This window comes from Leptonychotes weddellii, chromosome 11 (genome assembly GCF_054177405.1).
Source record: "Leptonychotes weddellii isolate Sample4059 chromosome 11, ASM5417740v2, whole genome shotgun sequence".
NCBI lineage: Eukaryota > Metazoa > Chordata > Mammalia > Carnivora > Phocidae > Leptonychotes > Leptonychotes weddellii.
This window is the reverse complement of record NC_138379.1, coordinates 34,404,854-34,432,540: the sequence shown is the minus strand read 5'-3', so window position 1 is coordinate 34,432,540 and position 27,687 is coordinate 34,404,854. Positions and strand designations below refer to the sequence as shown.

Below are 27,687 nucleotides of genomic sequence, written 5' to 3'. Positions count from 1 at the left end.
TCATTGTGGAAGCCCTCGCTGACTATGTATACCAAAGGGTAGGAATGGAAGGGATGTATTCTAGAGACATTTTGGAGTCAGAATCAAGGAGGCTTGGGAGTGAGGCAAGGGGGGGGAGGGTAGGGCAAAGCTAAGGATGGCTCGAGTTTTGAGCTCAGTCTCCCGGGTGGATGGGTGGTGGGGCTGGTAACTGTGAGATGAGGTGAAGGAGGAGAAAGTTGCACTGCCCGGTGATCGTTTCACGTGCGTATCTTACTCCGCTGCAAGCCTGGAAGTCTCTAGGGTAGGGGACTTCCTAGTGAAGACCAAGGGACTATATTGCTTTTAAAATCCGTGCAGGCTACAGGGGACTTGATTGACTTATTTCAGTTTCTCACTGGTGTTATTAATTGTTCGAGTCACACTGATGGGAGCCCAGACGACTCTGGCCAAAAGCTTACAAATTAAAAACAATTGCCCTGTGCTGCCTTCCCCAGAGAGTGTAAAGTGTATAGTATTTCCACCCTCAGGTCATTTGGTGGAACTCTGTGGCTGAATTACCCAGCAGGGGTCTCTGGACAAAGAAAGCATACGTCTACCTCTTTGAAAGTGGAATGGGACACAACCTCTGCCAGCTCTTTGTTTTTCTCTGAGCCATTCTATTAATGCCAGTCCAATAGAGAAAATGACAAAATGTAATTGCATTTTGAGCATCAAAAAACTAGTAGATAAATACGTAATAGAGTCAGTGCGGGGCTTTGTCTATGACAGCAACCCCAAATAAGTGATCATTTTAAAGAAAGCCTTCTTGAGACTTGGAGCATAGAGGAACCCATGGTTTAGTCTAGATACTCACTTGCTTTCATTTCCTCCCATAATTCAGAATTGCATGGGGGCGGGAGAGATGCGGTCGTTGTTAAAAGCAGAGCCCCAAGAAAATGTGCACGCCTGGGCTGCCAAGAACTTGCTGAGGAGGCACAGAGACATTTTTAATTGGCTGCATTTCACGGGTGAGGCTGGTAATTTGACGTAGGAGAGGTTTTCAGAAAATTGCTAAACCCTAGGGAATTGTCCCAGAATAAAAGAAAATCATCCTCCCGTTGTTTATACATAGAAGCAAACTCCGTGTTTTGTTGCCATGTCCGGGTTTTTATGAAATGTGTGAAGATTGCAAAGCCCATCGTAGGACAAAAGGACTGACTCTTCAGCAGTTTTTTAGTTTTGATGTTCCTTCCAGAATTTGCTCTCCTGTTGTCTGCTTCCTCTGGAACCCCGTTTCCTTCTCTGTTAGCAGCGAGAAAGCCGCTCAGCGGACAGATTCTGGAAGCCCACTCTCCTTGGCCTCTTGTTCCTCCTCCTCACGCCTTCCCCAGGTGACACCAGGATTCATGACATCCTTTGCAGTGAGTTTTTCGCAAACCCCTCTGTATTTTTTTTTTTTTCAAATCTCCCTCTATTCTAAAGAAAAGATCCAGAGACACACCAAGTGCCACTAAAACATTTATTTATTGCCTCTCCCACCCCAGGTATCAGAAATAATAAAACATTTGTTACAGCTTAAACTTTTAATACTTTTCTTCCAGAAGTGTTTTCTAACTTTGGGTCAAGACTGTGATCAGTTCTGAAGAGAAATACTGGCCGACCCTCCACGAGAGGATGATCGGGCAAGGCTATCCGTCCTGTAGGAGAACATGGCAAATGCTCGAGGCCAGTGAAGTTTGGCACACCTTTCACTCTTTCTTCTCCACTTGTTGTGTTAGGCCTCCAAACCCAATACCCGTAGGGCCAAAATTTTTGGCATAGCAAACTGTGAACGAGAGGGGGGTAAAAGGGAGAGAGAATGGGTTGGTTAGACCTCAGTTGTGCTTCCTGGGGTCTTGACAGTCCTTTCACCTGTGAGAGGCATCCTTGTCATACCTGTGTTCATAAGTTAACTTTGAAGTATATTGAACTACATTGACTTTCGATCTGCTGATAAAAATTGTTCATACTTACGGGCACTTAGGACTAAGTGTTCACAGGCATTTTGTCATTTGAGTCAAGATAAAATGGCCCCTGCTTGCCTGCCCAGCCTCGTCCCCTCTTGCCACTGCCTCCTTCCCGCCACCCCAGGCACACAGAACCACCCGCGGTCCCTGGAATGAACCACGGTGCCCTGGCTGGGGTGCCGTTGCACGCACTGCTCCCCGTTCCTTGGCTGTCCCCCACCAAAGTCCACATTCAACCTTAAGACCAGAGGAGTCTTGTCTTCTGAGAAGCCTTCCCTAACACCCCAAGCTGCTCACTTGCCTCTTTGTATGCTACTGCATTGTATTACTACCGGAGCTTTCTTCCCTTGGCAATGCGATTATTTGTCTACGGGTTGATCTCTCCGCTGGCTGCAGCAACATTTTAGGGTTTTTGGCCTGTAAATGCTGAGGACCCTCTGTGTCCTCCGCTGTCAGGAAAAGGCATCTCCCGTGGGATAGTGCATTCCTTTGCATTCTGTCTCCCTGTGGGCAAAGCTTTGGCATCCTGCAGTCTTGATTAGGAATGGCCTGCCTCTGCCCCTCTCCCATCGCTCCTCTCACTCCATTCCAACCACACATAGTTGGAGACCTAGGGATACCATCATTACTTGCAAGGGTGGGCGGGCCCCACTGAGAAACAATAGGCCCCGGAGAGGCTCTGAGGTTGAGGTCACATTGCCTTGGCCCGAATGCATCCCTTCCTTTTTGTAGCATCAGAAGAGAGCTAACCTTTCCTACCTCTCCACAAGACAAAGGGACCGTGGAGGCATCTGGGGCTAGAGCTGTGAGAACCAGAAGGAAAACCTGTTTCTCAGTTCTGTCCCTGCGATCACTAAGTGAAATGCAACATTAGAAACAGAAACGTCAGGAAGGAAGGAGGGAGAGAGCAAGAGCAGGAGGGAGGGAGGGAGGGAGGGAAGGATCTAGATATGTCTTGATTAATTAAAGAGAGGTCAGACTCTCTAAACTAATGAACTATTATTTAATCTAATGAACTAAAGAGAGTTCATCCTCCCGCAGTTGCCCGTAACTACCACTTGGGTAGACAGAGGGCATTTGGGTTTTCAGAAGGGAATGTGATGCTGTTTATCGAGTCCTGTGGCCTCTTCCAGGACTCCTCGTCTCTGCCCCTAGGCACCCAGCTGCCTTGAACCACTGAGCATCTGCAAGCATCTGGTCCCTCCCACATGCTCTAATGGAGGACCAGAGCTGGGCCGGGGGCGGGGAGAATTCTTTCCCTTTGGTGGTTTTGCTCCCCATCCTAAGAGCCCAAACTCTGCTCAGGCTGAGCAGCCATGCCGCCTGGCAACCACAACTTACCCTCTAAGGGTCCTTCTTGGGAAAACCTCTCAAGAGAGTCCCCAAACCACTCACCTTTGCAGTAAAGTTCCCCATCTTTGTCAGTGACGTTCGTGGACTCTAGACTCTTCCCACAGATGGCGCAGCGAAAGCAGGTCTTGTGCCAAGGCTGAGGGGTGCAGGAGAGCGGGAGAGCTACGTAAGTGTGGGGGGCAGCATATTCTGTGTCCGTGTTAAATCTCCCCAGCAGCATATAAAGGAGTGCCACTGTCTTAACCACTCATGCATCTAGTCGACCCCAGAATAATTTTTCCAGGGGTTCAAAGAAAATGAGATGCTATGGATTCGGCCAGCAATTCTTAGAACCCCTACAAATAAATTTATCAAAGTGATCACCGTATGTATTCCTTCAGAACAGATTAAATAGAAAAGGGCTTCCCCCTTCTAGAAGATCAAGGAATAAAGTAGAAAGGAACTCGGACTTGGGGCACTGAATACATTCATTTACACTGAATATAAAGTTAAAGAAGAAAAGAAGTGAAGAAAGAAGGCGATTAGCCAGGTAACTTGGCTTTGCTTGAACTCTGTGTGTGTCACGGAAGAGAGCTGCCTGGCTTGGCTCGTCACAAGATGGCCTCCTTCTGCACACCCCACCTGTCCACCAGGCATGGCCTAGGGGTTCTCATACATCTTCAAGTAGTCAGTTGGAGGGTGGAGACTGCCCTCATATTTGAAGTCAGACACTCTCCAGGGCCCTTATTTCCATCCACCCCACTCCACTTCAGTATAAACGGGTTTTCCTTTTCCTTTTTTGGGCCCAAACCCTCTGGTGAATACCCTGAAACCAGAGGGGTAGAGCCAAGTGTGCGTGACTGTCTCAGACATCGGATGACTCCCCCGACTGCCAAGACGCTTGGGAGCAAGGATGCTTCTCGCTGCCGTGAGGGGTCTGCTCTACCCATTGGTGCTGATTGAGTTATGCAGTGGTGACGAGCTCACAGGTCTGACAACTTTCTGGAAGGATTTTGGACACTGAAGGACAAGGGGCTTGTGCACCTTTGTATCTCCGAGCTTCTGGCTGGGTTCCTTCTGCCTAGTGGACTGAGGCTTGTTGCATCGAATTGCACCAGTTTTAGTTTCCAAGGGCTCTGCTGAGTGGCAGCCACAGCCCAGGAAAGTGGGTGAGGATGGGTGGCTCCTAATGTGGCTCCTAATGTGGCTCCTGGGAGCAAAGGAGAATAAAGGGCCTGGCTCCCACTTGCGCACAGTTTCTACTCTCCTCTCTCACTCCTCCCAACTGATCCTGTGCAGATGAGCAAGTCCCATTTGGCTCACCTGGCAGTCCTTACCTTGCCCCCTCCCATCACCTTCTCAGCAGCATAGACTGACTTCCCACATCGGGGGCACTTCTCTGACTCTCCAAATTTTGCGGTGAACTTGGAAGGGTTGCTGGTGGTGGCTGAGCGTGCAGACTTTGGGGACCTGGTGGGAACAGACGAATGAATGAAACCTATAGACCTTGTTGGCAAAGAGGACTTAGCTGTGTGACCGTGAGTGAGTTACCTAACTTCTCTGTGCTTCAGACTCCTCATCTGGAAAAAGGAGCTGCCTTCCTCACAGGGTTGTTGAGAGGGTTTGATGAGGGGACGTGAGGAAAGCCCTCAGAAGTCTGAGTGTCTCCTGGTATGGAGTAAGGGCTAGCAAACCTAGCTCTCATTGGCTTAAATCTTTCTGTCGTTAAGCCTTTAGCTAGTGTTCCATGTACATTAGCTTGTGTTGTTGTCATGTTAGTATTGTTGCTAGTGTTTAGATTTTTCTGTACCATCTCAAAGCCTACTGGTCTGCTTTACTGAGTGAGTCGTGAAGATACTTTAGAGCAAGATGGGATCTCGACAATTGATAGTAAACAAACCACAGTCCAATACGCTGATGCGTCCTTGTCACAGTTCAGGTTGTCATCCTGCCTCAAAAGGTCACCTGTCCCCATGTCAAGCAACATCTAAGATAGAAGCACAGGAGCCGCCCCCCCCCCATAGTTTCCATCTCTGTTGGTGTTTCCTTGTACGTTTACCACTTGCATCTCATCATAACCTCTAAGATAGGCAGGGCTAGCTGGGGGAAAGCAAGGGTTCGAGGGGTACCTGCCCAAGGTCAGGCAGCTCATGACTGGTGGAGGTGGGACCAAACCCAGGTCTGTGGACTCTTATTCCTCTTGGTGTAACGTCACAAGGAAGCCATAACAGAGAAGAGTGGGCTTCGGGCAATGCGTGGCCCAGAATGCGGTCGGTATCTTTCTTCACTAAACAGTGTCCAGTTGGGATCGAGTAATGAGAAAAATTCAAATGACTAATCATACATCGCTGCATCATTTTCCCAGGCTGTACCATGGGCTACTCTCTTTGGAAGGGGCCAGATGACAGTTTAGATGGTCTAACTGCTGCCCTCTGGGGGAGACCCTCCATGGGCCACTGGCTCGTGTGGGCCTTTCTGCCTAGTCCCACTGTGGAGCTGAGCCTGGAAACCAGCCGGCCAGACAACACTGTGGGCAAGTGGCTGTCAGTCTGTACTCAGTTCCAGGCGGGAAGTCAGCAAGATCATCGAGACAGTAGACCAGCCTGGTAGATGGAGGTTGTACGGGGTGGTAGCCCAGCTTCCCTTCATCATGCTAGGGGGACGTCAGCACTGTGTTGTCAGCGGGCAGCTAGGGGTCCCAGAGGACAGTCATAATTGATTGTTTACTCCTGAGGCCCACTGCCCTCCCTGCAGACCCACCCTTCCTGTGATGTGGACATTAGTCATCTTACAACCCGAGGGAAGAAATCTTTTAGTGACAAGCCCACAGCGAATGGCCATTGCTTCCCTGCCATATTTATGTGATTTACACAGACACGCTCAAAGGGGAAGAAAAGAGACTCCATGCAGTTTTAGCAAAGGTCAAACAATGGAAAATCTGCACTTCCTGGGTTTTCTCTTGACATGCAAACCAAGAGCCATGGTATAAAAGTAATTGCCCTTTAGAAAGGCAGATAATTTGAAGAGAGTCTTGGGAGAGATGACACATTGTTAAAACTTGGTCAGACTGAGTATTCCTATTGTTGGCAAGTCAACAATAGAGTCCATTCTCCCACTTGCAGAAAACGTTGCTATAGGAACAGAATGAACTGTCCTGATCGCTGGGGCTCTACTGGGTTGGGAGAAGCGGGGCAGTAACTCACTGTTGGAACTGGAGGCCCAGGTGTTCTCCTGTGTCCGTGCTGAGGCAGCCGGCGCCTTGTCCGTACCCGATCCCCTTGGGGCCATACCTGCGCCCGTAGCAGATCTTACAGTAGATCTCTGACTCGTGAGCTGCCACCGTGGTGCTGTCGAGAGCCTTCCTGCAGGCCACTGCCGGGGAAGGGAGGGTCAGGGGGCTGGGGCCACAGTTCCTCCCCCACTTCCTCGAAGCCCTGATGCCATGCTCAGGGCCAAGAGACCCAGCAAGAGGGGCCCCCGGCCAGGAGCACAACTTTGATTCCTGACCAGAGCATTCTGAGCTGTGGGCTCCATGGCACCCCTGATTTCACAGGTGAGGAAGCTGGAAAGCAGAAAAGGGACAGAATGTGCTCAGCGGAGCCCAGCTAGAAAGAGGGGGAGGCCAGGATCAGAACCAACTGTGTGGTCTTGGACCAGCTGAGAATATTGTCCCTGAATCCAAACAACCTGAATCCCTGAGTGTCTCAGCCCAGGTGACACCAGGAAAGTGTGTGTCTTGTGTGTGCAGGTGTGGATAGAGGATAAGGCGCTGAGGCTGGGGATGAGTTTATTTTTCCTTAATCATATCAGAATCAGTGGCAAGCAGTTTCTCTACCTACTTTGAAGAGCACTATGATATGCAAGGAGTCAGTTACCACTGAGGCTATTTTTGATCCAGTTCTAGAAGCGGGAGGTGGTGAAGGAGTAGACCTATCTCATAGACCCTTAGACTTATGTTGGCTTAAGCCCCCTGGTCACTGGTTACCCAATATAAAGTATCCCCCATAATATAAAGTATATAAGACAAGCCTCCATTTTCCAAAAAGAAGATATATAGAGAAGGTGTTTTTTTGCCAATTTGAAAAAAATAAACTTTTGACATCTAAAACTAATGATGTACTATATATTGGCTAATTGAATTTAAAAAAATAAAATAAACTTTTAAGGATGTACATGAAAGTATTAAAAATCTACTTATAATATTTAATTTAATAATATAGATCAATAATATGTTGATTTGGAGAGTTTCCTTTTTCTAACCTCACACAAATTCAGGAAACGATTGTATCCAAATTCTTCCTCTGCATCTTCACCATCAGCATCTCCCTATTACCAGTGTCTTTTTGAGGCAGTGGACTCAGCTCTCCAGCTCCCCACTTCTGTCTGCATCTTTGAGGGGCAGCCCTGTTTGTACCTGAGCAGGAGGCTGTCACCGGGAATTTATATCTCAACCAGAAGTTCCTATTAGCATAACATTTGAGCAGCTTTAAAGAACATGTAGCTGGGCGCCTGGATGGCTCTGTCAGTTAAGCGTCTGACTCTTGATTTCAGCTCAGGTCATGATCTCAGGGTCGTGGGATCAAGCCCCACACTGGGCTTGGCGCTCGCTATGGAGTCTGCTTGAGATTCTCTTTCTCCCTCTGCCTCTGTCCCTACCCCCACTCGTGCTCTCTCCCTCTAAATAAATAAATAAAATCTTAAAAAAAGATATGTAGGATTTCTATAACTTAATAACTTGCTGCACTGCTTTGTAACAGTGATTCTTAAAGGTTGTTTATTGTGGTACTCACTGCTTATAATAGTGAGGTCGTGGCCCCAAGAATGAACAACACATGTGCATTTGATTTATTTGCCTCCTTTTTTGTTTTTAACCAGTTCAAGTGACCTTTATAAGCAATCCAGCATGAATGAAGTTGTTGCAGTGTAATATGCCTTCCTCAAATGGTATTTTACTTAAAAACATAAAGTAATTGAATATGAGAGTGGGTGAAGAGAAGGTTGTGGATGAGGGGTTGGTGGTTGTGTGGATGGGGAAGTGAATGGAAATTCATTAAACAATTATGTCAACATTGTATGTGTTAAAAAGTCTGTATATTACCTATCTCCACCCTTATTACTATCACTACAAGTCTCCAGAAAAACATCTCCAATATTCATTGATATTCTAGACTGTGAGTTCCTTGAGGGCAACACTTGTATTTTAATAACCTCAGTACATAGCATGGGGCCTGGCCCAGAGTTAGTCCTCTGTAAATGTTTGTTGAATGAATGAATGAGTGAGTAGATGAATGCATGCATGCACGTGTGAATAATGGTCAGTGACTCGTCCGTGATTCTACAGCAGTAAGTTGCAGAGCCATGACTGGCCTCAGGTCCTCTGACCCCCTGTTCCAGTCCATCCCTCCAGGACTGTGTATGCCCCATCATGCCTGGGCCCTTCCTATAGCCATGTCCCGGGTCCTGACCAGCTTCCATACCCAGGCACCCCTGTAGCCATTCACCGCCATGTACGTGATGTGTGGTCAGTGCAAGATGCACACCGATTTCCATCACTAAGTACAAACAAAAAGGAATACAAAATATCCCATGAATAATGTGTATCTTGTACATGTGGAAATTATAATTTTTAGATATATTGGGTTAAATAAAATGTTTAAAAATTAATGTCACTTCTTTATACCTTTCTAAAAATATGCCTACTAGAAATGTTAAATGTATATTTGTAGCTTGCATTATATTTCTTTGGACTGCACTGTTAAGGAGGATTAAGCTTTGTCTAGAAGTTTGGAGAACTGGCCAGGGGACAAGCTAAGGTAGGCTCTGCTTTTCTGAAGCCTATTTATGACAACTGCAGGTTGGCCTGTAGACAGGCAAGTTCTGGGGTGATAAAATAGAAAAGCATGCTCCTCTCCGGGATCCTTCTGTCCACTACCACAAAAATGTGTACTGCTCATATCCTCATCCCACCCATGAGTTCTAAGGAAAATATCAAAGGATTAAAAGGGATGTACCAGTAAATACTCACATCCCTTCTACCATGGCTCCATTGAACAGGGGGTCTTCCTGCTACCTGAGGAAAACAAGACACCCCTGACCATGGAAAGCTTCCCTACACATCCTGTTCTCACTCAGATATTAAAGTTGATCAGAGGAGAATAGAGGCCTGATCGAGAACCCCAGTTTTCATCTTGTGACAACCTGTGTGGTGGATACCGTCATCTCCATTTTATAGATGGGGAAATTGAGGCTCACGGTGGTGAAATCACTTGCCCAAGATCACGCAGTTATTACATGGCAGAGCCCAGACTCAAGCCCTAGTCATTTGTACTCTAATTCCAGTGGTCTTTCCATTACTCCTTGCGCCTACTCGTTTTAAAGAGCACTAGCTGTTTTTGGACAAAAGCCGGAAGGTTATAGAAGGGACTCTTGAGCAATGACTTCTGGGTAATAATGTTGAATCTGATGGATGTGTATGATGACTTAAAAATAATTACCCATTGAGGTGCCTGGGTGGTTCAGTCGGTTAAGCGTCCAACTCGATTTCGGCTCCGGTCATGATCTCAGGGTTGTGGGATTGAGCCCCGCATCAGGATCCGCCGTGCTGGGCATGGAGCCTGCTTAAGATTCGCTCTCTCCCTCTCCCTCTGCCCCTTCCCACCTCAAAAAAATTACCCATCATTGGAACCCAAAGCTTTAGTAAATCCGCCAACCCAGTCACTCAGAGCTGCTCTTCCATAAGAATTCTGTTTGCTGCGGAAGGTAAGAGATCATGGAAACTCCTGCAGCAGGTAAAACATTATTATTTCTGGCAGCTTCAGGACAAAGTGCCTCCATGCTTTAACAGATGGAGCCCAATCCTTGAAGTTCTGTGTGAAACAGTTTGGGGCAGTGTGATGCCTTGTGGCCACTGGGCTAAATCATGGCAGTGGTGTGGGGACCATGTGGGGAGGAGGTCTGCCAAATGTCCAGCAAAGCTACCCCTTGGGGCGCCTGGGTGGCTCAGTCGTTAAGCGCCTGCCTTCGGCTCAGGTCATGATCCCAGCGTTCTGGGATCGAGCCCTGCATCGGGCTCCCCACTCGGCGGGAAGCCTGCCTCTCCCCCCTCCACTCCCCTGCCTGTGCTCCTCTCTGGCTGTGTCTCTCTCTGTCAAATAAATAAATGAAATCTTTGAAAAAAAAAAAAAAAAAAAAGCTACCCCTTAAGCCAGACCTACAGGAGCAAAGCAAGGAAGGTAAGTGGCCAAAAAAGACTGTTCTCCTGGACCTGGACTAACCACTGAAAACTCTAGAATGAAGTCATGTTGAAGGGACTGGACCGAGGGTCTTAAGGTACAGGTTCTACTCCCGGCTTTGCTGCAGGTGCTTAGAGATGAGAAATGATTTGTCCAAAGTCATGGGTCAGGCAAAGCCAGACTTCCAGGTGGACCCCGGGGTTTGTACTCCCCCCCAGTTTTGACATTTGTGCATTTGTGTCCAGCAGGTGATGGTGAAGATACCCTTTGTCAGGCTACTGGTGGCCAGGCCCCAAACTCTTCCCTTTTGGACTATTACAGAATTGCCATACGTTGCCCCTTGCCTGACTCAGGTTCTTTCTTTTGGAAAGACCGGTCGCAGCTGGCTTCAGTAACACTGGCCTGTGGGAACAACATAGAGCCAGATCCATCCTGGCTCCAGATAAGCGATGGCTTCCTTTCTCTGCCAGGTCACACTTTGCAAATGTTGCCACTGGGTCAAGGTTTTCACCATGGTGGCAGCAGCAGGCCAGCTTGTTCTGACTTTGAGTGGCAGGGTAATGGCCTCTTGCTGGGCAAGCAATTGGCAAGAGGGTGCTCAGGAGAACACCATCCTTTTACGAGGGGCCCCAAAGTGATATTTCTTTCTTTCTTCTTCTTCTTTTTTTTTTAAGTAGGCTCCAAGCCCCAAGCCCAATGTGGGGCTTGAACTCATGACCCTGACATCAAGAGTCAGACGCTTAACCAGCGGAGCCACCCAGGCGCCCCCCAAAGTGATATTTCTATTAAGTTCCCAGGTGATGCTGCTGCTGTTGGTCCCGGGACCAGAGCCTGAGGACCACCAATATACAGTATCTGTGGGTAAATGTGAACTTCGCAAAGCCCTCTGGATGCTGCGGGGCCCTCGTGGTGTTCACCAAACTCACTGCAGTGGAAGCAGGTCTTGTGGAAACTCCTTCCATTGCACTGGATTTCTTCTGCGTGGTAGACTGTCTTTTCGCAGGCTCCACATTTTGCTCCTCCGCCCCAGTTTGGCATCTTGAAGACCCTCTGACCAAGGTCAAGTCTAACAGGATATAAAGCAAATACCCTGAATGTAGGTAACCTCAGGAGGGAGCAAGTGTCTGGTAGTACTGTGGTCTCAAGACCAGGATCCAGCCCCGGTGTGTTTGGTGGTTCATTCCTTCCTTCCTTCATTCATGCATGCATTCATCCATTCGTTCAGCAAATAGTTACTGTGTGTACATCCCTGAAAAAGCTCAGACACTCAGATGGCTCTGAGCAAGTCACATTACTACTTTAGGACTCCGTTTCCTCTTCTGTTAAATTTCAGTAGCGCCAGCCCTTATGTACCACACAGGGTTCTTAGAAGGAATAGATGAGCTAATTTTGTGTATGTGAAATTATATACAAATATTAAATATTTTTTTGCATCTGAGGTTTTAAACATTCCATTGGAAGTGGGGATGATCTATGAAAATGGCGTATCTTCTTATCTAGCTCAGTGCTTCTCAGATCACATCAGATCTTGCTACTCTGCAGATGCTGGTTTGGTAGATGTGGGTGAGGCAGGAAATTCTGCATTTCTAACAGTCTCCAGGCAGTGCTGATGCTACTCATAGGGGACCACCCTTTGGGTAGCAAAGCCTTAGCTAATCTTGCTGATAAAAATCTATGATAAATAGAATCCTCCTATCCTTCAGACCCAAGCAATAAGCTACAATGGCAGGTAGTCTGGACACCTGCCTTCTGCTCTTGGGGCTACCGTCGCGGGCCGTGGACAGAGGTGAACTGCGTGGCTTCTCTTACGTCTGTCTCCCCACCTATACTATGAAGAGGGTCATTCTTTTCCGTGTGTGTATAGAGGACCAAATGACACGATGTGCAGGAAGGTACTTGGCAGAGCTCACCGTGCCAGGTGTGATCACAGGAGCCAGGTGATGATGCTGCGTGTCCTCCCATACCCTTCTAGGACCTTCGGCTGCAGGAGCGGCTGATAGTCACAGCCCCAGACCCTCATTGTCTCCTCAAGATAACAGTTGTGTGAGAGATGCCAGACAAGTAGGGGCATCCAAAAACAACTTTCCCTCTCTTTCTGCGTCTGTGCAAAGTATGAATCCAGTTGTCAGTTTTCCCAGAGCAGAACTAAAATCAGGCATCCATACTCAGTGACATTTCTGAAATCCTGCCAGCTCCAGGGGTCTGAATTTTCTCTGAGATCCTTTGGTTTCTAAGAAGCCTGGTATGTCATCTTGTCATTGACACCGAGCACTATCAGGCCCTTCCAAGTGGCTGCTTCTGACCTTCTCTTTCCCTTCTGGGAAGCCAGTCACCTTCTTATAATAGTTGGTGATTAACACTAAGCCCTCCTATGTCAACTGGTCTGGACTGTGCCTTCCAGCCTCATAACAAAAACAGGTTTTGCTAAGAAACAGAAGGTAAATAGCAAACAGACCACTGAATCTGATACCAGGACCGAAGGGAACATCCCTACCTAAATGTCCCTGTAAGGAGCTTTCCCACTTACAAAAACAGTGTGAGATTAGCCAGGAACATCCTATCCGCTTCCTCTTGTAGAAGCTGGCTCTTCTTTTTATTCAGTAAAATTTCAGAAAATACACTTTAAACTTTTTTTTTAAAGGAAACATTTAGTGCATCTATTTCTGTAGTTCAGGTTGTTTAGTCTAGAGGAAAGAATAATGGATTTTGAAATGAAAAGGCTTGGTATCAAGTCTACATGCATTCATTTACCATGCATTTACTACCTACCGATCATGTGTCAAGTTCTGTACTGGGTACTTGGTACGGATCAAGGGGAAGAAAACTTATAAAAATAAGTAATTTGTGTCACCTAGAATGAGAAGTCCACATTCTAGAGGAAGAGGCAGGAACCAGAATACTCTGTACCAAAAAAGAACCTTATGAGAGTACCATGCAAACTCAAAGGAGAATATGGCTACCCATGTTTAGACTGGGGATGAAAGCAGTGAGTTGTTAGAGGATCACAGTTGTCACATCCAAATGAGGTTTTGCATGGTGAATAGGAGTTTACCAGATAGAGAAAAGGAGGAAGGACATTTCAGGCAGAGAAAAGAGCACACAGAAAGGCATATCTTAATACCTCCTAAAAGAGCCCAAATTATTTATTTTTGACTCCATTAAAACTTTTAAGTCTCGGGGCGCCTGAGTGGCTCAGATGGTTAAGCGTCTGCCTTTGGCTCAGGTCATGATCTCAGGGTCCTGGGATCGAGTCCCGCATTGGGCTCCTTGCTTGGCGGGGAGCCTGCTTCTACCTCTGCCTGCCACTTCCCCTGCTTGTACTCTCCCTCTCTCTCTCTCTGGCAAATAAATAAAATCTTAAAAAAAAAAAATTTTAGGTCTCTATGGTTGGAATAGATCTTCAAGATTGAACAACCCCCTTATTTACAAACCAGGTCAGGCAAAAGAAGTAAACATTTGGGAGTATTTTCTTAGCTAATTTCTTTTACTAAGATTCACCCTTCTCTGATTAAAGATGATACATTCTTTGAAAAAGAGTAGAATCACATAATTTTGTTCATGTTCACTTTGATCCTGGATTGTAACGTAATATAAAATAGAAGAGAAATGTAATATATATCCGGGAATGAGACAGTGACACTTGTGAAATTAATGAGATGGAAAATTTCAATGAAAACAAGCCTAGGTCAAATTTCTTATCTCACATCTTTGGTGGAAATCTCATTGGCATGTCCTGCAAGTGTGGAAATCTCATTGGCATGTCCTGCAAGTTAATGGTAGCCAGAGATGGCCCTTGGGAGGATGTGTGCATGTGCATTCAGCAATTGCCTACACATGATACTTTTCAAAGTGAGGATAAGATTACAGATAATACCTTCTTCACAAGGTAATGGATCCTAGCACAGGTTATTTTTTAAATGATCATAAAATATCTGACATACATATATTAGGACTTGAAACCCAGAATAGAAATCTGTAAGCATTTTATTAAACAGGTGCTGAGTTCCATTTTTAAAGTTGGAAATGTAGCTACGGAGGCTAAACACAGACGACATCTCTGATTTCTTCTTCTGCTCAAAGGCCAAAACGCAGAGCGTGTTGTAAAGCATCCTGAATTGGAAGACATGGGTTCTAATTTTGACCTTGTGACCTCGAACTTGGGTGAAATATGATGGAATTGAAAGTAGTATCGAGGAGCTAGTCAAAGACAAGGCATCATTACCGCCTTTACTTCAGGTTATTCAAATAGCACCAATCTGCTAATTGAGTCACTGTGATTTGAAAGCCCATTTAAGTCCTGGCTCACATACATAACCTTTTTAGCCTCCCACATTGCTTTGGAATTCCTGTGTCTCAACACTCCACTAGCCAGGCCCAGAATGTGAGTTTATACTGGCAAGATACCAAGGGATGGGTCATTTGTTTATCGGTGTTGCCTGGCACAGACAAGGGTCACTGAAGGTAGGATGCCAAATATAGGCTTGCACGTTACTCAGCCCCATCTTCCACCTGGGTCACCATCTCCATCACATCACCTGGCATTACTCCCTGGGGCCGGTCCTGGAGATGGCTGCATTGTCACTGATGAAGTCGAGGTCAGGATTGAAACGGGAGACAGTCTGGGGTTCCTGACGATGAGATTGATTGCAAGCTTCACTACGTCAGCTAGGAAGAGGGTGGGTTCCAGACTTTTGGATACCCAGATCCCAGTGAGAGACTACCTGTGAAAGTTTCTTCACGAATAATACTGTGGAACAGTTATACTGGGCATGTGCCATAGTGGGTACTAGGAAAAGTGCTGGATCAGATGCAGGAGGCCAAAGTTCTAGTTCCGTCTCGCCTCCTCAAAGCTGTGTGATCTGGGGAAACCAGCGAAACTCTCTGAACTTGAGGAACCTTTCTCTAAAATGGGCATAAGAGTCTCATCTGTTTTATATTGCTGGGAGGATTGAAACAGTTCAAGTACATCAAATCACTTTGTAAACCATCGAGTATTCTAAAATGTGAGCTAATCAGATCTGCAATAACTCTGAACTGTCACATTCTCAGTCTGAACTTTTAAAAGATAACCGTGCCGTGCATCTTGGCTCCGTCTTTCTACTGCAGCACTCACTGTTTGTCTTTTGCTTATCAATGAGGGAGCTGAAAGGTGATCCCTTAGGGCAGAAGTGGGTGGGGGAGATAAAATGGGCACTGAGTGACTCAGTTTCTTCTCTGTAGGGGTCCATTAAAGAATGTGGGAGGGAGCCTTAGGCCATGGCTTTGAGCAGAGACTATTAGTGACGATGCCATTTTCAGCTCAGTGTTGGTTCATGTGGTCATTCTTTTAGATGCCTGATTCTGCACAGCGAGTTAAATTGTCTACACTGGCTGAGGCCAAGATTTTGTATCATAGGAGCTTATATCTGGAACGTAAGGGATAGTCATTACCAATCTAATAATGTTATTATTGAAGCTGAAGTGTGTGGGGTCCCTTGGGCCAGGCACTGTGGTTTATCTCATTCTGTCTTCACAGACCTTCAAGGTAGGCACTCTTACAAAAGTTGCCTTTTGTAACTTTTGGGAAAATGGAGTCCTAGGGAAATTATGTTGCCCATGGTCACATGGCTAGATTAGAATTTAGGTCTCTGACTCCAAAGCTGTGTTCTTATATTAACATTAGCTACTATTTATTGTTTACCATGTGTTGGTTGCTTTGTATGTACTATCTTTAATACAACAGCCCCACAGAGCAAAATTAGTCATCTCCATTTTGCAGATGAGAAAACTGAGACTCAGAGAACTTGAGTGACTTGTCTGAGATCACACAGCCTAGTAAGCCGCAGAGCTGCAATCCAGACCCGAGTGAAGCTCGTTCTATATCCCATGTCTCTGCTTACAATACGCTGGAGAGGGGCTAGGGTCAGCACCTCCATTAACCAAACTTCCCAGTTAATGGGCACTGGGCTCTGATTGGCCCCATTGTCTCTCCATGGGACAGAGAGTACTCATGGGTGGGAGTATCCAGGAACCTGACTTTCATTCAGTAAAATGAAAGCCTCCCTAAGAGTCATTGCTCTTCAGACACGGAGAGCGCTCCGTTGAGGCTGGAGAGTTCCCTTTCACCTTGACTTTAGCTCAGCTGGGAATGGTTGCCCATGTGACTGCAATGTTGTGAAGCCCCTTCAAGGATCCTTCAAGCCCTGAGACAGATGTAGGGATCTGAACAGTGACTAGAGCCTCACCTTGCTGCCCAGTGACAGTCCCCTCTCAAACACTGTCTCTTCTTTACTCTCTTCATCCCGGGAGAAGAGACGATAGAGCAGAGTGGAACATCACGGGCTTTGGAGAGAACCAAGCCAGGGCTCAAAAAAATGCTCTCTGCTGGACCTTGGGCAAAATGCTCAAAATCTCTGAGCCCAGTGTCTTGTCCTCATGCATGTAAAGACAGATGAGAAGGCTTGTCATCAAAGGTTGTTTCCAGGTTAGATAAGATCATCATAATAGCTAAGGCACTAAATATACAAATGTGTAATACATGGCAGGTGTCTAATAATTTTGTTGCTTTCCTTATTACTATTATGATGATGATGATTATTTTATCGTCATCTTTTAAATCCAATTTCTTAAAACAAGCACATCTTTCCTGGCCTCTTCTCCGTGGCCCTCGTGGCTCAGACTGTGAACCAGCTCTGTTTCTCGGCCTTTGGAACGTGCTGCCCCGAGGTGCAGATGCAGCCAGGCCAAGGAGAGAGCTCCCTCAGGGGGTGGGGATCGGGGTGCCTGGAGCCAGAGATGGCAAGTCAGGCAAAGTCCTAAGCCTGAGCCACAGGACAGCTGCTTCCTCCACTTGGCAGCCCTGGTGCCTGACACCAGCTGACCTGGCTGGCGATGGGGACATGGAAGGGAAGCAGCCAGCCCGAGCAGAGTCCTCATGGCCCCGGGGAGACCATGCCCTTCAGCTTCCCCGTGTGGGATACTCAAGGTCAGTGGCTTCGTCCTATGTTCCTGAACAGATGAATGAAGTCCCCTATCCAGAGGCCCCTCCGCAAGGCCTGGGAAGCCAAGGTTGCTTATTCCCAGCACAGAAATAAGCCCAAGTGTTGGCACTCGTCCCCTTAAAACTCCGGGTAGACACACCTGCCCACCAAACCCACAGCTGTGACACGCGGGTTCCATTGCACCCTTCCTGAAATTATCTCTGATGTGTGGCCGGATTTTACTTTCAGAAACTCACTCTGTTCTATTTTGGCCCTTACCACGTTTTTTTTTTTTACCACGTGTTTTTAAAGAGCACGTTGCGCCCTGGTTTAGATCCTGGCTCTCCCACTTTCTGGCCAAGTGACCCTGAGTAATTCTTTTCCTTTCCTTTCGTTTCTTCCTCAGAAGAATGACCACTCACGGGACTTTCTGTGACAGTCAAATAAGCGAATATTGTTCCACGCCTGCACAGGGCAGTAAACAGCCCACAAATCGTGCTCAATCCTTTCCCACAATGAGGTCTACACTGAGGCTCAGAAAAGGCTCCCGTGCCCCGTGGTCCTCATGACCATCGCTGCCTCCCCTCCTGCTTTTCTTCACTGTGACGAGTAACTGCAGCTTTTCACACTCGAAGCCGTCACACTTGTCTCTGGCCGTGAAGCCCAGCCCTGGCTACCGTATGCCCAGACATCTGAGCAGCGGGCTTATACCTGGCAGTCTGCCGGCCACGGGAGTTGTGTTTCCTGTGTGTTATATTCCCTGTCTGTGTCCTTCCTCTTGTAAAGCAAATTAACCACCTTCTAACTCCTGGGCACCTTGTTATCCACTCTGACCTCTGGACTTTCTTCATTACACTTGTGCTTAGCAGGAAATCCGCCTGTGGCCCACCGGGCTTGGCCCTGGGCCTTTTCTCAAAGGCCCCACTTATTTGTATGGTTCTTTGTGGCTTTACAAAGTACTTCCTATACTTTATCTCCTCGGATGCTAACAAATCCCTTTGGGATAGGTGGCCTTAGTTTAATTTGATTGTGCAGAAAATGGAAACTCAGAGAAGTTAAGTGATATCCAGAGCTGGGTTTTGAACCATCTCAAAGACAGAGGCTATTTTCTTCTATTTCCTTCTTCAGATTCCCAGGATTTCTGAGTCTGTGTTCTTCCAAGATTTTGTCTCCACCTCTTTCAGGAGGATTATGGCTATTTGCCTGCTGAGTGATCATGCTCACACTTTCCTTCTCTTTCTGTCTCTGTCTCTGTATCTCTGTCTGTCTGTCTCCTTCCCCTGCCCCCTGGCCTCCCTCCCCTATCTCTAATGGATGGCCTGTGTGGCTGGGCTGCCGAGCACCTATCTGCCTGGCCAGAGGGAGCACCAGGCCCTGGGGGTAAACTGCCCTCCCTGCCAATAGTCGGGCTCATTTTAATGACCAACTTGTTCAGAATGGAACCAAAGCCAGGTCAGAAGAATCCCTTACATTTTCTGGGTCATACAGCAGTTTTATATAGTTTGTGATGAGTTGGAGGTACCCAGCATTGAGATTTCGGTCCCAAAAGTAAACCGAGGACACAGGCTCTCCCTGTTTCCCCACCCTTCCCTGCCTTAGTGCTGCCTCTCTGCACCGCGCCCCCCCCACCCCAGCCCAGCCCCAACACAGAAGATGGTCAACACAAGCTCATTCAACTGCACTGAGTCGTACTGCAGAGAGGCAAAGTTCCTCAGACCTGTCACCCAACTCCTCCTCCTTGGGGATGTCACTGGCCCAGCTCAGAGATGGGAACAGAAATTAGAGGTGGCAGCTCTGATCTTTGGGCAGCATCTTCACTTAGACCACTGCTTAAAACCACTTCTCATTCTTCGTCACACTCATGCCTGTCATTCAAATGCTTAACTGAAACCTGGAGGAAACACTGGGAATCACCCCTCCCCCTCTGCAGGGAATTCTCCTCCGATTAAATAGACCTTTTAATGGATTTTTCAATCTAGCAGTGTCTTTTTGGGGTCCTTTTATGGGTTTTGATTAATTTTAAATTATTAGAAGCAAGCCTGTTGCTGAGCATCCTTGAAATATAAAATCTATTTTAAACCAGCAAATTTCATTGAGTATTTCCCATGTGCAAGGCAGGGTATGGTGAACTATAGAAATCTGTTATTCGCCCACACCTTCTGAATAGCACAATGCCTTGTATTTTGAGCATTGGAAAGATGGCTTCCGCTGTATTGTATCTAAAACAACCACTTTGTAACTTTAGAAAAATATCACTGCTTCCATACTGAGCCTCACGGAGCAGACCTGAGGGCCGCAAGTTTTCCTGAGCTCCATGTCCAGTCATTATGTGATAATTCTAGAACTGGTATCGTGTCTTTTGACTAAGACACTGGGAAACATTCCAACATGGAAATAGTCTTAGGCCAAACATTATCCCTTATTCATTTCTCTGGAAGGTTCCCTTGAGCCCCCAAATGCTAAATCCCCCTTTTAGGAGTTTTGTTTTGTTTCTTTTTTAACAACTGCTAAGTCCACACCAGAATTGAGCACAGCTTGAGCCTCCTCACACAGAACCAGACTGGACGCTGGCCCCTGGGACGTGAAACACAGCCTTACTCTAGGGGACCCTTCCAAGTCCCAACCAGCCACCAAGCCAGCCCACCCACAGCCCAAATGTCTGCTTTGCTCCACATACCTGCCTGTGTGGTCTCTGTCGGCTCAACTGATTATGGGGGCTCTCGTCCTCTTTAAATACATGGAGGCCGTTCCCAGCATTGGCCTGTGGAGGGAAGGGTGGGAGGGAGGCCGAGGGGAGAGGGTGAATGAGACATGAGTAACACAACTGCTATCAGAGGCTGAAAATAGCCTGTGACCAAAGCCCTGAGTTTTGTTCCCCCCACGCCAGCTGTGAGGCCCTTAGAGAACAATATTGCTTGGGTTCTGTTTTAATTGCCAATTGCCTATGGCACTAAGGGATCAATTTGTGGAGTGTAAATTTCTGATCAAGTGGTCGGAACAGCAAAGAAGGATTTTATATCGAAAATCATTTTTCCAGGCTCCTACTCCCCTGACCTTCCTGGAAAACAATGCAAGGTACCTGCAAATGAATCATGAGCCATATCTGGGAGCCCTCTGGAACTCTGAGACACAGGTCACGACACTCGTGAAGAGAACTCAGAGCTAAAAATAAGAGTGATGGGTGTCTGAAATGATACTTAGATAATCTCTTCAAAGAAGCTTGGAGGAAAAAAGGTCAGCTAATCATCAGGGTCCTGGCACTCCATGGTCCGCTATCCTACAAAGAGAAGTTTTCTCTCAAAAGTTTTTTTTTTTTTAAAGATTTTATTTATTTATTTGACAGAGAGAGAGATAGCGAGAGAGGGAACACAAGCAGGGAGAGTGGGAGAGGGAGAAGCAGGCCTCCCACTGAGCAGGGAGCCCGATGCGGGACTTGATCCCAGGACTCTGGGATCATGACCCGAGCCGAAAGGCAGACGCCTAACCAACTGAGCCACCCAGACGCCCCACCAAAAGTTTTGAATTGCTATGTTCATCATCTTTTTCTACTTAAGAATTTAACATGGCAGTGTGTCATATTTATGACAAATCTTGATAAGCTTCTATGAAACCACGTTTTCTTTGGAGGCCTAATTTCTCTTTGCCTGATACGTACATATTTTTGGCTTTGATCAAGCATCAAGGACACATATGAATTATAGAATTTGATAGGTGACAAGAAGTTCAGATTTAATGGACTAATTCTTTATGTTGTCACTGAGGAAACTGAGGCACCTAACTTGCTCAGGCCAGGTTCCAGGCAGATTGGCAGGTTCCAGATTGAAATTCAGGTCATCCATCTCTCAGGCCAAAGGCACTTTATACCAGCATTGACCTGGATGTTGAGGTTAGGTGTAGGTAGTACCCAACTAAGAGGTGTATGAAATCCAGCCCTTCAGAGCAGCCATATTAGCCCTTCAGTTACATGCCCACAAAGCAGTTGGTTGAGTGATTGAATACTTCACCGTAAAGAAGGTTGGGGTAATTTCATAAATATGGACACAGCACAACCTCATGTGAAATGTCCTTGATCTACATTTACATGCAAAAGTATTCATCACAGAAATGGGGAAAGGGCAAGTACTCTAGAATGTTAAAGTTAGAAGGGACTTTAGAAGTCTTCTAAGATAGCAGCTTGCAAACATTTGTGTTTTGTTTTTTTTTTTAGAATAATAATACTTTTTTCTATAGATAATCTTAAATGGAACATCAATATATAAAGCAGATAAAAGAGGAAATTCATTGCTTGAAATAAGTAGGTGGTCTTAGAATCCTACTCACATAACCTTTTCCTGAATCCCCTAAGGTAGCTTCTAAAATACTTCTTTGGTGGGGCACCTGGGTGGCTCAGTCAGTTGGACAAATGACTCTTGATTTAGGCTCAGGTCATGATCTTAGGGTCCTGGGATTGAACCCCACGACGGGCTCCCTGTTTAGCGGGTAGTCTGCTTGTTTCCCTCTCCCTCTGCCCTTTCCTCTGCTCGCTCTGTCTCTTTCTCTCTCTAAAGTGAATAAATAAACCTTTAAAAAATAAATAAAATAAAATAAAACAAAATACTTTCTGGGGGATGCCTAGTTGGCTTAGTGAGTAGAGCAGGAGACTCTTGATCTTGGGGTTGTGAGATTGAGCCCCATGTTGGGTGTTGAGATTACTTAAAAATAAAATCTAAAATAAATAAATAAATACAAATAAAATACCTCTTTGGGCAAAATTTAAAAGTCTCAAGTGTGGCCCACCACTTTCATTTTATAAATACAGATATTAAGGTCCAAAGAAGGGATCTGGCTTGTTCAAGGGGAAATGCAATATATACAGTCAAATTATTTCCAGAGCTGGAAAATCTGGGGTTGAGTCTAATGTATATTTTTAAATTACATAAATAACATAGGAATGCATGCTTATTGTGAAAGACTAAACAAGAAGGATGTATTTAAGGTAAAATGTAGAAGTGCCCTCCCACAAGCCTACTCTTTTTCCCAGAGTTAATAACTGACAATATTTTTAGTTTTACCTAATTTGAGTCATCTTTTAAAAGGAGATTTTAGCCCATTTACTTTTATTGGGATTTTGGATATATGTGGACTTATCCAACTTCACCTCATTTTATGTTTTATTTTTATAATGTTTCTTCTTTTCTGGCTCTATTCTTTTTTTTCCATGAGATGAGAAACTTGTAAGGACCTCAGCGCACCTTTACTATCACCACCTCGCCCTCTCCCTTCACGTTGGCCTTGTACTTACATACCTGCCCACCACATTCTGTGTGTAAATCATTTGGGATTTTACTTCCAGGTTGTAATTAGTTTTGTTCATTATGCATCAGTACTTGTTTAAACCTAATTATAAATATTACTGCTTTCTTCATTCAACTACTGTTTCTTGCATGTTTTCTGTATCTTCCATTTTTAATTCTGTGATTATATGTATGCTAGAATGCATTCTTGATGAATTCCTTGAGGATATCTGTTGTAAATGAAGTAAATTATCACATAATTGAAAAGCCCTTTGTATTAGATTGCTAGAACTGCTTTAACAAATACTGGGTGGCTTTAACAAGCCACTGGGTGGCTTAAACAACAGAAATTTATTTTTTCACAGTTCTGGAGGCTTGAAGTCCAAGATCAAGGTGTCAGCAGGGTTGCTTTCTTCTGAGATCTCTCCTTTTGGGTGGTAGATGGTCATCTTCTCCAGATGTACCCATGGTCACCCCACATGTGTGTGTCTGTGTCCCAATCTCCTCTTCTTATAAGGACACCAATCATATTCAACTAGGGCTCACTCATATAATCGCATTTTATGTTTAAAAACTCTACCTTCGAATATAGTCACATGCTGAGGTACTGGAGGTTGGGACTTCAACATAGGAATTTGGAGACACGATTTGTCCCATAACAGTCCTAATTTTACCTTATGCTTGAATGCTAGTTCGGCAATCTCTAGAGTTGTACTGTACAATATAGTAACCCATAGTCACATGTGGCTGTTTAAATTGAAACTATTTTTTTAAAGATTTTTAAAAATTTATTCATTTGAGAGAGAGAGAGCATGAGTGTTGGTGGGTTGGGGGATGGGAAAGGGGAAAGTGAGAGGGAGAAGCAGACTCCTGCTGAGCAAGGAGCCAGATGTGGGCTTGATCCCAGGACCTTGGGATCATGACCTGAGCCAAAGGCAGACGTTTAACTGACTGAGCCATCCAGGCGCCCCTAAATTGAAATTATTTAAAATGAAATTAGCAGTTGAGTTCCTCAGTCACGGTATCCATATTCCAAGTGCTCAATACCCATATGTGGCTAGTGCCTACACATTGACAGCATAGATATAGCATGTTTCCATCACTGTAGAAGTTCTATTGGATAGCAGTGCTCTAGAGTTTCTTCATCTGAAAAATGAAGCACATTTCTTTTGGATTCTGTGTGAATAGATAATAGTAAGCATGTGCTGGACACATAGCAGGGCAGTCACTCAATACTAGCTGAATGTTAACTCAACAGTAACTGTATGGTAATATTAGGACTAGAACCCACTGTTCCTGCCCCATTGTTCCCGCAGAACAACTATAAATAAGTAAGCCACTGTGAAACATAGGACATGAAGAAGACCAGGCAAGAGAGTGAGGTGGGACAATGGGGGCAATATTAAACACATGCCTTAAAACACTACTTTTATACCCCAAATCAGAATAAACATTATTCTATTTAATCCTCTCAATAACTTTGTAAAGAAGGTATTATTATACCTATTGTCTGAGTGAGGAATGGAGTAAATGCAGCTCATGAAAGCTCAGTGACTCCTCCAAGGCTGCACAGCTGAGTCAACAATGAGTCAATGGCAATGTCAGGACTAGAATCTACTGCTTCCTACTCTTCTTTCCTCTAGAATAACTGAAGGCTGGTAAGTCATGGGAAATACAGATCACTGAGGTGGCAGGGAAATTTAAACCCAGATCTAACTCCAAAACCCTTCTACAATAGTGGTTCCCAAATTTGTTTGATCTCGGTCCCTCAGTAAACAAGTTTGAGCAACACACACACACGTGCACACACACACTTATAAGTAAATATGTGTATGTGTGCACATGTGTACATTTATTTATAAATTATCAACTGTATTACTGTAATAATATGTGCTTATGAAACATATTCCAAACTACACACTAAAAAAGATAGTAATAAATGTAATAAAAGTTCTGATTCTTTTTCTCATACTCCAGTATTATTTCGCATGTTCCCTGGCCTGCCTTCCACTTCAGGAGCCCCTGCTCTGAACCATGCCACACAAAGAGAGAATATGCAAGAAATTACAGGCCTGGGTGTCTCCGCTTTCATCTGCTTCATCCAAAGTACTTGAAAAGAAACATAATTGGACCATAATGTATTCAATGTCAGCCACATTCTTGGAGTAACTAGGGCTTTTCACTATTTCTATGCACCAGTGGTCTGACATTTGTCATTGGCTCTTATTTCAAAGAGAGAATTAATTTTAAACTACCATTCAAAGTCTGCTCCTGGCCATGTGTCCCATCCATGAAAGGCAAAGAAATGGGCAAAGCAACACTTGAGCTCATCAAAAGGGCTCTTTTTTTCCCAAGGGAGGAAAAAGAAAAACAAATATTGTCGTCTTCACTGAAATGTAGTAAGATTTAGTGAAACAAATACTCGATTTACTTGCATCATCCAGGTTTTTTTATTGGTCTTCTTGTTTTTATAGCCATTTATCACTTGCTGATTATAGTAGTAACTGTTCCCTACATAATGCTTTTCAGCGTAAAAGCACTACCATTCTCTTGGGGGTGATTTCTTTCTTCTCTCTCTCTGTCCCTCTCTCTCTCTCTGTTTCTGTCTCTCTTGCAAGCAGTGGGAGGATTTGGATATTATTATCCCACTTTCCAGACCCCAGCTTGAGAGGTTAGGTCACACAGATAGTATAAGGCAAAGTCAGGACCTGAACCAGGTTCTCTACTCTAGAGCCAATATTCTGAGGGCAATTTTAACTAATCTGGTTGGCTCTAAGTAGTTGGAAGAGAGGACACTGAAGGCCTGAGAATCACCGCAGGTCTGAGTACCTCCACAACCCAAGGACCAACTCAGCCTCATCCTGCCCTGAGAGATTAGCAGGGCTTTACATCAGTGGTCCCTCGGGTTTGGTAGATGGTGTTCCTACATTTGTTATTCAGCGAGTACAAAGCCAGAGCAATGCAAGCTCCTGAGGTGGGAATCGCAGGGCCAGCAAATTGACAAATGCGAGAATCAACTCACAGAGGTTCAGAAGCGGATCAATGGGATTGTCTTCTTAGGAGATATTTCCATGGGTTGAGTAGAGTCTATGACTGTTCACCTGTGTCAACAACAGATATTTAAACAATGCCTTTGAATCCAGCCCTTCTTTTTATCCCTGCTTCTCTTATTGCCCAGGTTCAGATGATCTGCCTAGTTTCAGGAGCCTCCAACCACGTAGATTTCTGCACCTCTTTTCCATCTCTCACACTGTTACCACATCTGATGATGGCACCTTTAGCCTGAAGACTGCCGTTAGCGTCCCATTACTACGAGATCATGTTAAACAATTTTGACACGGCATTCAAGTTTCTTCATCTTGCCCCAATTAACTTTCCACCTTTTTCTCCCACCACCCCACTTGCCTTTCTCCTATCTTCCAGCCTCTCCAATCTAATCACTGTTCTCCAAAAATAGCCAGCATTCTCATGCCTCTTTGCTTTGCTCATGTTCTGTCCTCTGCCTGGAATGTCCTCCGCCTCCTTAACCTTCCCCCTCTGGGGGGGAATCTTCCTTATCCTTTCATAAGCAGGCCAAATGCTGTCTCTTCAGTGCAGGCTTCCACACCCAGCCCTTTCCAGGTGGTATGTGCCACTTTCCGTGCCGGGTCCCCCAAACATTTCACGCTTCTCATTGCAAGGAACTTTGGCTGGTTGTTCACATGTCCTTTTGGCTCATTAGCTGGTGGACTCCTTAAGGGAACAGAGAGTGTCTGATTTATTTTTGTGTCCTTGGTGTTGCCACCTAGTAGACATTTGAAAATTTTGGGTGGAATTTATTTATATAACTGAATGGTTTTGAGAGATCTCACAAGGCCTAAATTTCTATCAGACTGGAATGAGCAGCAGAAGAGAAAGCATAAATTCAGCAAGAAGAAATTACTTATTTCCACTTATGTCCACTCCATCTAAAATTTAAAAATAAGGATTGGAGGCATTTTTAGAATAGTTGGAAGCTTTTTATTGCCTTCCCCAAAGCGTTCATACTGTGCCTAAAGTGGAAATAGCAGCAGGTTTGAATGGATAGATGCGGGTTTCTTTCTAGTCTCAGCCCTGCTATTGACCGCCGTGTGACTTTTGACAGCTCAGTTCCCCTTTCTGATTTATCTGTACAATGCTCATGCTGAACAAAATGACTTTCAAGCTATCTTCTAATTCTAAAATTTGATGATTCTTATTTTCTAGTTAGGAAAACCAAGTCTTTATTTCCCTTTGAGTGTGATGGTCCCCTAGCAAAGAGGAGATATTCTATATTGTCATAAAAACACTTTTACTTGACTGTGGCCCCATTACATAAAATTTGGATATTAGAAATAATTCAAAATATGGGCACCTGGGTGGCTCAGTTGGTCAAGCATCCAACTCTTGATGTCAGCTCAGGTCATGATCTCAGGGTTCTGGGATCGAGCCCCAGGCTAGGCTCCATGCTCATCAGGGTGTCTGCTTGAAGATCCTCTCCCTCTGCCCCTTCCCCCACTCACACACTCTCTCTCAAATAAATAAATGTTAAAAAAACAAAAAACAAAAACAACAAATAAAAAAACTCCTTACTGCTAAAGCATCAGGGTTCTGCCCCTTTAAATTTGAAAGACCATGCATCAGGCTAAAAGACCTCAGAAAGATGAGTTGATCTAATCTTGGGTTCATAAAGATGCAGGAGAGACTAAAGTGGTCAAGTCATACATGAAGATGGTTTGCAGAGGAAGGAGAAGGTACTTGGTTGTTGAGTTTTATTTTATTTTTTTAAATTTTTTTTATTCTTATATTATCCCCATACATTACATCATTAGTTTTAGATGTAGTGTTCCATGATTCATTGTTTGTGCATAACACCCAGTGCTCCATGCAGAATGTGCCCTCCTCAATACCCATCACCAGGCTAACC

The 27,687-nt window shown here is 45.2% G+C and overlaps 1 protein-coding gene and 1 long non-coding RNA gene across 3 annotated transcripts in view; one reads left to right on the top strand and one right to left on the bottom strand.

Annotated features, from left to right (window-relative positions):
• The first annotated feature begins 68 nt into the window (after positions 1–68).
• Positions 69–27,687, top strand: part of LOC145716177 (uncharacterized) — a 50,972-nt gene continuing 23,353 nt past the window's right edge. The window contains exon 1 of the long non-coding RNA XR_014138647.1: positions 69–1,382. This is a non-coding gene — a long non-coding RNA (uncharacterized LOC145716177). The remainder of the gene's footprint in view (positions 1,383–27,687) is intronic.
• CSRP3 (cysteine and glycine rich protein 3) lies at positions 1,467–20,280 on the bottom strand. 2 transcript variants are annotated; one of them, XM_006734740.3, is made up of 6 exons: positions 20,168–20,280; positions 11,458–11,597; positions 6,503–6,671; positions 4,637–4,769; positions 3,363–3,456; positions 1,467–1,786 (listed from the first exon to the last, which is right to left on the bottom strand). In XM_006734740.3, the coding sequence occupies exons 2-6, from the start codon at positions 11,567–11,569 to the stop codon at positions 1,710–1,712; spliced, it is 585 nt and encodes a 194-aa protein (XP_006734803.1). In that variant the 5' UTR covers positions 11,570–11,597; positions 20,168–20,280; the 3' UTR covers positions 1,467–1,709. The 2 variants fall into 2 exon arrangements, with proteins under 2 accessions (XP_006734803.1, XP_030885522.1); XM_031029662.2 differs by lacking the exon at positions 20,168–20,280 and adding an exon at positions 16,756–16,852 and having other exon boundaries at positions 4,623–4,769.

What these genes read in the sequence shown, in the direction of transcription:
- CSRP3 (XM_006734740.3), bottom strand. Translation starts at nt 11,569, where the DNA reads ATGCCAAACTGGGGCGGAGGAGCAAAATGTGGAGCCTGCGAAAAGACA. An exon ending in CAAGACCTGCTTCCACTGCA is followed by an intron (nt 6,672 to 11,457) that starts GTGAGTTTGGTG and finishes CTTCCCCGGCAG; the next exon opens with TGGCCTGCAGGAAGGCTCTC. An exon ending in TGGGGAACTTTACTGCAAAG is followed by an intron (nt 1,787 to 3,362) that starts GTGAGTGGTTTG and finishes TCTCGTTCACAG; the next exon opens with TTTGCTATGCCAAAAATTTT.